The following is a 12803-nucleotide window of genomic DNA, read 5'->3' on the forward strand; positions in this document are numbered from 1 at the left end:
ATGCTCAAGGTAGATAATACTGTTGTTGTTGGTTTATTCTGAGTTGATGTTCAAGGTAGATAATACTGTTGTTGTTGGTTTATTCTGAGTTGATGTTCAAGGTAGATAATACTGTTGTTGTTGGTCTATTCTGAGTTGATGTTCAAGGTAGATAATACTGTTGTTGTTGGTTTATTCTGAGTTGATGTTCAAGGTGGATAATACTGTTGTTGTTGGTCTATTCTGAGTTGATGTTCAAGGTGGATAATACTGTTGTTGTTGGTTTATTCTGAGTTGATGTTCAAGGTGGATAATACTGTTGTTGTTGGTTTATTCTGAGTTGATGTTCAAGGTGGATAATACTGTTGTTGTTGGTCTATTCTGAGTTGATGCTCAAGGTAGATAATACTGTTGTTGTTGGTTTATTCTGAGTTGATGTTCAAGGTGGATGATACTGTTGTTGTTGTTGTTAGTCTATTCTGAGTTGATGCTCAAGGTGGATAATACTGTTGTTGTTGTTGTTAGTCTATTCTGAGTTGATGCTCAAGGTAGATAATACTGTTGTTGTTGGTCTATTCTGAGTTGATGTTCAAGGTAGATAATACTGTTGTTGTTGGTTTATTCTGAGTTGATGTTCAAGGTGGATAATACTGTTGTTGTTGTTGTTAGTCTATTCTGAGTTGATGCTCAAGGTAGATAATACTGTTGTTGTTGGTTTATTCTGAGTTGATGTTCAAGGTAGATAATACTGTTGTTGTTGGTCTATTCTGAGTTGATGTTCAAGGTAGATAATACTGTTGTTGTTGGTTTATTCTGAGTTGATGTTCAAGGTGGATGATACTGTTGTTGTTGGTCTATTCTGAGTTGATGTTCAAGGTAGATAATACTGTTGTTGTTGGTTTATTCTGAGTTGATGTTCAAGGTAGATAATACTGTTGTTGTTGGTTTATTCTGAGTTGATGTTCAAGGTGGATAATACTGTTGTTGTTGTTAGTCTATTCTGAGTTGATGTTCAAGGTGGATGATACTGTTGTTGTTGCTGGTTTATTCTGAGTTGATGTTCAAGGTTTATGTGGTGGTGAAAGACTTGTTGAGAGTAATGAGCCCTGGTCTAAAGTAGTGCACTATATAGGGAATAGGGCTCTGGTCTAAAGTAGTGCACTATATAGGGAATAGGGCTCTGGTCTAAAGTAGTGCACTATATAGGGAATAGGGCTCTGGTCTAAAGTAGTGCACTATATAGGGAATAGGGCTCTGGTCTAAAGTAGTGCACTATATAGGGAATAGGCCTCTGGTCTAAAGTAGTGCACTATATAGGGAATAGGCCTCTGGTCTAAATTAGTGCACTATATAGGGAATAGGGCTCTGGTCTAAAGGAGTGCACTATATAGGGAATAGGGTTCCATAGGGCTCTGGTCTAAAGTAGTGCACTATATAGGGAATAGGGCTCTGGTCTAAAGGAGTGCACTATATAGGGAATAGGGTTCCATAGGGCTCTGGTCTAAAGTAGTGCACTATATAGGGAATAGGGCTCTGGTCTAAAGTAGTGCACTATATAGGGAATAGGGCTCTGGTCTAAAGGAGTGCACTATATAGGGAATAGGGTTCCATAGGGCTCTGGTCTAAAGTAGTGCACTATATAGGGAGCCATATGGCTCTGGTCTAAAGTAGTGCACTATATAGGGAGCCATAGGGCTCTGGTCTAAAGTAGTGCACTATATAGGGAATAGGGCTCTGGTCTAAAGTAGTGCACTATATAGGGAATAGGGTTCCATAGGGCTCTGGTCTAAAGTAGTGCACTATATAGGGAATAGGGCTCTGGTCTAAAGTAGTGCACTATGTAGGGAATAGGGCTCTGGTCTATAGTAGTGCACTATATAGGGAATAGGGCTCTGGTCTATAGTAGTGCACTATATAGGGAATAGGGCTCTGGTCTATAGTAGTGCACTATATAGGGAATAGGGAGCCATAGGGCTCTGGTCTAAAGTAGTGCACTATATAGGGAGCCATAGGGCTCTGGTCTATAGTAGTGCACTATATAGGGAATAGGGAGCCATAGGGCTCTGGTCTAAAGTAGTGCACTATGTAGGGAATAGGGCTCTGGTCTATAGTAGTGCACTATATAGGGAATAGGGCTCTGGTCTAAAGTAGTGCACTATATAGGGAGCCATAGGGTCCTGGTCTAAAGTAGTGCACTATATAGGGAATAGGGCCCTGGTCTAAAGTAGTGCACTATATAGGGAATAGGGTTCCATAGGGCTCTGGTCTAAAGTAGTGCACTATATAGGGAATAGGGCTCTGGTCTATAGTAGTACCACTATATAGGGAATAGGGCTCTGGTCTATAGTAGTACCACTATATAGGGAATAGGGCTCTGGTCTATAGTAGTACCACTATATAGGGAATAGGGCTCTGGTCTATAGTAGTACCACTATATAGGGAATAGGGCTCTGGTCTAAAGTAGTGCACTATATAGGGAATAGGGCTCTGGTCTATAGTAGTGCACTATATAGGGAATAGGGTTCCATAGGGCTCTGGTCTATAGCAGTGCACTATATAGGGAATAGGGCTCTGGTCTAAAGTAGTGCACTATATAGGGAATAGGGCTCTGGTCTATAGTAGTGCACTATATAGGGAATAGGTTTCCATAGGGCTCTGGTCTATAGTAGTGCACTATATAGGGAATAGGGCTCTGGTCTAAAGTAGTGCACTATATAGGGAATAGGGTTCCATAGGGTCCTGGTCTAAAGTAGTGCACTATATAGGGAATAGGGTTCCATAGGGCTCTGGTCTATAGTAGTACACTATATAGGGAATAGGGCTCTGGTCTATAGTAGTGCACTATATAGGGAATAGGGCTCTGGTCTATAGTAGTGCTCTATATAGGGAATAGTCAGATAAACGGTTTGAATCCTCCCATCGTTAAATAAAAGGTTTTGACCAGGAATGTGTCTTCCTACAGCCTAATATCCAGACCCGCTGCCAGTTTAATGAAATCATTCAGTTTGGGATTGATATTGGATGTAAACTAAACATGTTTGTCTCTCGGTCTTCCTCTGTTTATATCCAGATACCACTTTGCAGGAGAGGATAGACTGCACCGCCTGTGGACAGCAGGTCAACCACTTCCAGCGCCACTCAGTGTTTGAGCACCCGATGCTCCATGTGCTCCTCTGCAAGGTAGATACACCTGCAACACCCTCTCTGTCTATCTTCCATCTGTCTATTTGTCTCCTATCGGGCTCTACATCTTTCCATCTGTCTGTCTCTCTATCAAATTCTGTCTCTGCCTGTCTGTCTTTCTCACATATCCTTTCCTCTCTAGTCTGTGATTGTGGGATGATTGTCGCTGTCTGCCTGTCTCTCTCTCTGTCTGCCTGTTTCTCTCTCTGTCTGCCTGTCTCTCTCTCTCTCTCTGCCTGTCTGTCTCTCTCTGCCTGTCTCTCTCTGTCTGCCTGTCTTTCTCTCTGTCTGCCTGTCTTTCTCTCTGTCTGCCTGTCTCTCTCCCTGTCTGTCTCTCTCCCTGTCTGTCTCTGTCTCCCTGTCTGTCTCTGTCTGCCTGTTTCTCTCTGTCTCCCTGTCTGTCTCTGTCTGCCTGTCTTTCTCTCTCTGTCTGCCTGTCTGTCTCTCTCTGTCTGCCTGTCTCTCTCTGTCTGCCTGTCTGTCTCTCTCTCTGTCTGCCTGTCTCTCTCTCTCTGCCTGTCTCTCTCTGTCTGCCTGTCTGTCTCTCTCTCTGTCTGCCTGTCTCTCTCTGTCTGCCTGTCTCTCTCTGTCTGCCTGTCTGTCTCTCTCTCTCTGCCTGTCTTTCTCTCTCTGCCTGTCTCTCTCTCTCTGCCTGTCTCTCTCTCTCTGCCTGTCTCTCTCTGTCTGCCTGTCTCTGTCTGTCTGTCTCTCTGTCTGCCTGTCTCTCTCTGTCTGCCTGTCTGTCTCTCTCTCTCTGCCTGTCTCTCTCTCTCTGCCTGTCTCTCTCTCTCTCTGCCTGTCTCTCTCTCCGTCTGAGCTCCACCATGCTCCTTTAGGGTTGGGCCATATATATATATATGATTCATTTGAATTTATGTTTTTGCGAGATATTCCAAATGGTGTGTGTTACTGCATTGTCGGAACTAGAAGCACAAGCATTTCACTACACTCGCATTAACATCTGCTAACCATGTGTATGTGACAAATAAAATTTGATTTGATTCCAAATGCCAATATCACAAGAATAGTTTTTAGAGTTTGTGTCCGCATGTTCTCATGTCTTTTTGCTCTCGTCTCCTTCCCGTTTACACCAGAGATCTGAATATAATGATGAGATGCTAATGTCCCCTTAACAATGGGAGTCGTCCCAAAGGCGACAAGCTTAGGACCAAAATACGCCCATAGAAACGCATTGGGATGATTTTGAACAGATTTGGGCGAGAGTGAAACCTCTCACTTCGTTTCCTCCTCTGTTTACACACACACACCAAGCCCCTCCCCCTGCCACACACACCAAGCCCCTCCCCCTGCCACACACACTAAGCCCCTCCCCCTGCCACACACACCAAGCCCCTGCCCCTGCCACTTACACCAAGCCCCTCCCCTGCCACTCACACCAAGCCCCTGCCCCTGCCACTCACACCAAGCCCCTGCCCCTGCCACTCACACCAAGCCCCTGCCCCTGCCATTCACACCAAGCCCCTGCCCCTCACACCAAGCCCCTGCCCCTGCCACTCACACCAAGCCCCTGCCCCTGCCCCTCACACCAAGCCCCTGCCCCTCACACCAAGCCCCTGCCACTCACACCAAGCCCCTGCCACTCACACCAAGCCCCTGCCACTCACACCAAGCCCCTGCCACTCACACCAAGCCCCTGCCACTCACACCAAGCCCCTGCCACTCACACCAAGCCCCTGCCACTCACACCAAGCCCCTGCCACTCACACCAAGCCCCTGCCACTCACACCAAGCCCCTGCCACTCACACCAAGCCCCTCCCCTGCCACTCACACTAAGCCCCTGCCACTCACACTAAGCCCCTAAGCCCCCTACATACCTATATAACGTAGGTAGATGACGTAATGACGGTGCGTACCTATATAACGTAGGTAGATGACGGAGCGTACCTATATAACGTAGGTAGATGACGTAATGACGGTGCGTACCTATATAGCGTAGGTAGATGACGGTGCGTACCTATATAACGTAGGTAGATGACGGTACGTACCTATATAACGTAGGTAGATGACGGTACGTACCTATATAACGTAGGTAGATGATGGTACGTACCTATATAACGTAGGTAGATGATGGTACGTACCTATATAACGTAGGTAGATGACGGTGCGTACCTATATAGCGTAGGTAGATGACGGTACGTACCTATATAACGTAGGTAGATGATGGTACGTACCTATATAGCGTAGGTAGATGACGGTACGTACCTATATAGCGTAGGTAGATGACGGTACGTACCTATATAACGTAGGTAGATGACGGTACGTACCTATATAACGTAGGTAGATGACGGAGCGTACCTATATAACGTAGGTAGATGACGTAATGACGGTACGTACCTATATAACGTAGGTAGATGACGGTACGTACCTATATAACGTAGGTAGATGACGGTACGTACCTATATAACGTAGGTAGATGACGGTACGTACCTATATAGCGTAGGTAGATGACGGTACGTACCTATATAACGTAGGTAGATGACGGTACGTACCTATATAACGTAGGTAGATGACGTAATGACGGTACGTACCTATATAACGTAGGTAGATGACGGTACGTACCTATATAACGTAGGTAGATGACGGTGCGTACCTATATAACGTAGGTAGATGACGTAATGACGGTGCGTACCTATATAACGTAGGTAGATGACGTAATGACAGTGCGTACCTATATAACGTAGGTAGATGACGGAGCGTACCTATATAACGTAGGTAGATGGTGTAATGACGGTGCGTACCTATATAACGTAGGTAGATGACCTACATACCTATATAACGTAGGTAGATGACGGTACGTACCTATATAACGTAGGTAGATGACGTAATGACGGTGCGTACCTATATAACGTAGGTAGATGACGGAGCGTACCTATATAACGTAGGTAGATGACGGTACGTACCTATATAACGTAGGTAGATGACGGTGCGTACCTATATAGCGTAGGTAGATGACGTAATGACGGTGCGTACCTATATAACGTAGGTAGATGACGTAATGACGGTGCGTACCTATATAACGTAGGTAGATGACGTAATGACGGTGCGTACCTATATAACGTAGGTAGATGACGGTACGTACCTATATAGCGTAGGTAGATGACGGTACGTACCTATATAGCGTAGGTAGATGACGGTACGTACCTATATAACGTAGGTAGATGACGTAATGACGGTACGTACCTATATAACGTAGGTAGATGACGTAATGACGGTACGTACCTATATAACGTAGGTAGATGACGTAATGACGGTACGTACCTATATAACGTAGGTAGATGCCCTACATACCTATATAACGTAAGTAGATGATGTAATGACGGTACGTACCTATATAACGTAGGTAGATGACGGTACGTACCTATATAACGTAGGTAGATGACGGAGCGTACCTATATAACGTAGGTAGATGCCCTACATACCTATATAACGTAGGTAGATGACGTAATGACGGTGCGTACCTATATAACGTAGGTAGATGACGGTACGTACCTATATAGCGTAGGTAGATGACGGTACGTACCTATATAGCGTAGGTAGATGACGGTACGTACCTATATAACGTAGGTAGATGACGGTACGTACCTATATAACGTAGGTAGATGACGTAATGACGGTACGTACCTATATAACGTAGGTAGATGACGGTACGTACCTATATAACGTAGGTAGATGCCCTACATACCTATATAACGTAGGTAGATGACGGAATGACGGTACGTACCTATATAACGTAGGTAGATGCCCTACATACCTATATAACGTAGGTAGATGACGTAATGACGGTACGTACCTATATAACGTAGGTAGATGACGGTGCGTACCTATATAGCGTAGGTAGATGACGGTACGTACCTATATAGCGTAGGTAGATGACGGTACGTACCTATATAGCGTAGGTAGATGATGGTACTTACCTATATAACGTAGGTAGATGACGGTACGTACCTATATAACGTAGGTAGATGGTGTAATGACGGTACGTACCTATATAACGTAGGTAGATGACGGAGCGTACCTATATAACGTAGGTAGATGACGTAATGACGGTACGTACCTATATAACGTAGGTAGATGACGGTACGTACCTATATAACGTAGGTAGATGACGGTGCGTACCTATATAACGTAGGTAGATGACGTAATGACGGTGCGTACCTATATAACGTAGGTAGATGACGTAATGACGGTGCGTACCTATATAACGTAGGTAGATGACGGAGCGTACCTATATAACGTAGGTAGATGGTGTAATGACGGTGCGTACCTATATAACGTAGGTAGATGACCTACATACCTATATAACGTAGGTAGATGACGGTACGTACCTATATAACGTAGGTAGATGACGTAATGACGGTGCGTACCTATATAACGTAGGTAGATGACGGAGCGTACCTATATAACGTAGGTAGATGACGTAATGACGGTACGTACCTATATAACGTATGTAGATGCCCTACATACCTATATAACGTAGGTAGATGACGTAATGACGGTACGTACCTATATAACGTAGGTAGATGACGGTACGTACCTATATAACGTAGGTAGATGACGTAATGACGGTGCCCCTGCCACTCACACCAAGCCCCTGCCCCTGCCATTCACACCAAGCCCCTGCCCCTCACACCAAGCCCCTGCCCCTGCCACTCACACCAAGCCCCTGCCCCTGCCCCTCACACCAAGCCCCTGCCCCTCACACCAAGCCCCTGCCACTCACACCAAGCCCCTGCCACTCACACCAAGCCCCTGCCACTCACACCAAGCCCCTGCCACTCACACCAAGCCCCTGCCACTCACACCAAGCCCCTGCCACTCACACCAAGCCCCTGCCACTCACACCAAGCCCCTGCCACTCACACCAAGCCCCTGCCACTCACACCAAGCCCCTGCCACTCACACCAAGCCCCTGCCACTCACACCAAGCCCCTCCCCTGCCACTCACACTAAGCCCCTGCCACTCACACTAAGCCCCTAAGCCCCCTACATACCTATATAACGTAGGTAGATGACGTAATGACGGTGCGTACCTATATAACGTAGGTAGATGACGGAGCGTACCTATATAACGTAGGTAGATGACGTAATGACGGTGCGTACCTATATAGCGTAGGTAGATGACGGTGCGTACCTATATAACGTAGGTAGATGACGGTACGTACCTATATAACGTAGGTAGATGACGGTACGTACCTATATAACGTAGGTAGATGATGGTACGTACCTATATAACGTAGGTAGATGATGGTACGTACCTATATAACGTAGGTAGATGACGGTGCGTACCTATATAGCGTAGGTAGATGACGGTACGTACCTATATAACGTAGGTAGATGATGGTACGTACCTATATAGCGTAGGTAGATGACGGTACGTACCTATATAGCGTAGGTAGATGACGGTACGTACCTATATAACGTAGGTAGATGACGGTACGTACCTATATAGCGTAGGTAGATGACGGTACGTACCTATATAACGTAGGTAGATGACGGTACGTACCTATATAACGTAGGTAGATGACGTAATGACGGTACGTACCTATATAACGTAGGTAGATGACGGTACGTACCTATATAACGTAGGTAGATGACGGTGCGTACCTATATAACGTAGGTAGATGACGTAATGACGGTGCGTACCTATATAACGTAGGTAGATGACGTAATGACAGTGCGTACCTATATAACGTAGGTAGATGACGGAGCGTACCTATATAACGTAGGTAGATGGTGTAATGACGGTGCGTACCTATATAACGTAGGTAGATGACCTACATACCTATATAACGTAGGTAGATGACGGTACGTACCTATATAACGTAGGTAGATGACGTAATGACGGTGCGTACCGATATAACGTAGGTAGATGACGGAGCGTACCTATATAACGTAGGTAGATGACGGTACGTACCTATATAACGTAGGTAGATGACGGTGCGTACCTATATAGCGTAGGTAGATGACGTAATGACGGTGCGTACCTATATAACGTAGGTAGATGACGTAATGACGGTGCGTACCTATATAACGTAGGTAGATGACGTAATGACGGTGCGTACCTATATAACGTAGGTAGATGACGGTACGTACCTATATAGCGTAGGTAGATGACGGTACGTACCTATATAGCGTAGGTAGATGACGGTACGTACCTATATAACGTAGGTAGATGACGTAATGACGGTACGTACCTATATAACGTAGGTAGATGACGTAATGACGGTACGTACCTATATAACGTAGGTAGATGACGTAATGACGGTACGTACCTATATAACGTAGGTAGATGCCCTACATACCTATATAACGTAAGTAGATGATGTAATGACGGTACGTACCTATATAACGTAGGTAGATGACGGTACGTACCTATATAACGTAGGTAGATGACGGAGCGTACCTATATAACGTAGGTAGATGCCCTACATACCTATATAACGTAGGTAGATGACGTAATGACGGTGCGTACCTATATAACGTAGGTAGATGACGGTACGTACCTATATAGCGTAGGTAGATGACGGTACGTACCTATATAGCGTAGGTAGATGACGGTACGTACCTATATAACGTAGGTAGATGACGGTACGTACCTATATAACGTAGGTAGATGACGTAATGACGGTACGTACCTATATAACGTAGGTAGATGACGGTACGTACCTATATAACGTAGGTAGATGCCCTACATACCTATATAACGTAGGTAGATGACGGAATGACGGTACGTACCTATATAACGTAGGTAGATGCCCTACATACCTATATAACGTAGGTAGATGACGTAATGACGGTACGTACCTATATAACGTAGGTAGATGACGGTGCGTACCTATATAGCGTAGGTAGATGACGGTACGTACCTATATAGCGTAGGTAGATGACGGTACGTACCTATATAGCGTAGGTAGATGATGGTACTTACCTATATAACGTAGGTAGATGACGGTACGTACCTATATAACGTAGGTAGATGGTGTAATGACGGTACGTACCTATATAACGTAGGTAGATGACGGAGCGTACCTATATAACGTAGGTAGATGACGTAATGACGGTACGTACCTATATAACGTAGGTAGATGACGGTACGTACCTATATAACGTAGGTAGATGACGGTGCGTACCTATATAACGTAGGTAGATGACGTAATGACGGTGCGTACCTATATAACGTAGGTAGATGACGTAATGACGGTGCGTACCTATATAACGTAGGTAGATGACGGAGCGTACCTATATAACGTAGGTAGATGGTGTAATGACGGTGCGTACCTATATAACGTAGGTAGATGACCTACATACCTATATAACGTAGGTAGATGACGGTACGTACCTATATAACGTAGGTAGATGACGTAATGACGGTGCGTACCTATATAACGTAGGTAGATGACGGAGCGTACCTATATAACGTAGGTAGATGACGTAATGACGGTACGTACCTATATAACGTATGTAGATGCCCTACATACCTATATAACGTAGGTAGATGACGTAATGACGGTACGTACCTATATAACGTAGGTAGATGACGGTACGTACCTATATAACGTAGGTAGATGACGTAATGACGGTGCGTACCTATATAACGTAGGTAGATGACGGTGCGTACCTATATAGCGTAGGTAGATGACGGTACGTACCTATATAGCGTAGGTAGATGATGGTACTTACCTATATAACGTAGGTAGATGACGGTACGTACCTATATAACGTAGGTAGATGGTGTAATGACGGTACGTACCTATATAACGTAGGTAGATGACGTAATGACGGTGCGTACCTATATAGCGTAGGTAGATGACGGTACGTACCTATATAACGTAGGTAGATGACGGTACGTACCTATATAACGTAGGTAGATGATGGTACGTACCTATATAACGTAGGTAGATGACGGTACGTACCTATATAACGTAGGTAGATGACGGTGCGTTCCTATATAACGTAGGTAGATGACGGTACGTACCTATATAACGTAGGTAGATGACGTAATGACGGTACGTACCTATATAACGTAGGTAGATGACGGTACGTACCTATATAACGTAGGTAGATGACGGTGCGTACCTATATAACGTAGGTAGATGGTGTAATGACGGTACGTACCTATATAGCGTAGGTAGATGATGGTACGTACCTATATAACGTAGGTAGATGACGGTACGTACCTATATAACGTAGGTAGATGGTGTAATGACGGTACGTACCTATATAACGTAGGTAGATGACGTAATGACGGTGCGTACCTATATAACGTAGGTAGATGACGTAATGACGGTACGTACCTATATAACGTAGGTAGATGATGGTACGTACCTATATAACGTAGGTAGATGACGGAGCGTACCTATATAACGTAGGTAGATGACGTAATGACGGTACGTACCTATATAACGTATGTAGATGCCCTACATACCTATATAACGTAGGTAGATGACGTAATGACGGTACGTACCTATATAACGTAGGTAGATGACGGTACGTACCTATATAACGTAGGTAGATGACGTAATGACGGTGCGTACCTATATAACGTAGGTAGATGACGGTGCGTACCTATATAGCGTAGGTAGATGACGGTACGTACCTATATAGCGTAGGTAGATGACGGTACGTACCTATATAGCGTAGGTAGATGATGGTACTTACCTATATAACGTAGGTAGATGACGGTACGTACCTATATAACGTAGGTAGATGGTGTAATGACGGTACGTACCTATATAACGTAGGTAGATGACGTAATGACGGTGCGTACCTATATAGCGTAGGTAGATGACGGTACGTACCTATATAACGTAGGTAGATGACGGTACGTACCTATATAACGAAGGTAGATGGTGTAATGACGGTACGTACCTATATAACGTAGGTAGATGATGGTACGTACCTATATAACGTAGGTAGATGACGGTACGTACCTATATAACGTAGGTAGATGACGGAGCGTTCCTATATAACGTAGGTAGATGACGTAATGACGGTACGTACCTATATAACGTAGGTAGATGACGGTGCGTTCCTATATAACGTAGGTAGATGACGGTACGTACCTATATAACGTAGGTAGATGACGTAATGACGGTACGTACCTATATAACGTAGGTAGATGACGGTACGTACCTATATAACGTAGGTAGATGACGGTGCGTACCTATATAACGTAGGTAGATGGTGTAATGACGGTACGTACCTATATAGCGTAGGTAGATGATGGTACGTACCTATATAACGTAGGTAGATGATGGTACGTACCTATATAGCGTAGGTAGATGACGGTACGTACCTATATAGCGTAGGTAGATGACGGTACGTACCTATATAACGTAGGTAGATGACGGTACGTACCTATATAGCGTAGGTAGATGACGGTACGTACCTATATAACGTAGGTAGATGACGGTACGTACCTATATAACGTAGGTAGATGACGTAATGACGGTACGTACCTATATAACGTAGGTAGATGACGGTACGTACCTATATAACGTAGGTAGATGACGGTGCGTACCTATATAACGTAGGTAGATGACGTAATGACGGTGCGTACCTATATAACGTAGGTAGATGACGTAATGACAGTGCGTACCTATATAACGTAGGTAGATGA

At 44.6% G+C, this 12803-nt stretch overlaps 1 protein-coding gene across 28 annotated transcripts in view; it reads left to right on the forward strand.

The window, feature by feature from the left end:
* LOC110504448 (uncharacterized) overlaps window positions 1-12803 on the forward strand; it is a 74046-nt gene that overhangs the window by 6398 nt on the left and 54845 nt on the right. For all 28 annotated transcript variants that reach the window (XM_090221179.1, XM_090221185.1, XM_090221191.1 and 25 more), the window contains exon 4: window positions 3050-3159. In XM_090221179.1, the coding sequence (XP_090077305.1) occupies window positions 3050-3159 (110 nt within the window). The remainder of the gene's footprint in view (window positions 1-3049; window positions 3160-12803) is intronic.

Source organism: Oncorhynchus mykiss, chromosome 25, assembly GCF_057628025.1.
Source record: "Oncorhynchus mykiss isolate SJ-2025 chromosome 25, ASM5762802v1, whole genome shotgun sequence".
NCBI classification, from domain to species: Eukaryota; Metazoa; Chordata; class Actinopteri; order Salmoniformes; family Salmonidae; genus Oncorhynchus; species Oncorhynchus mykiss.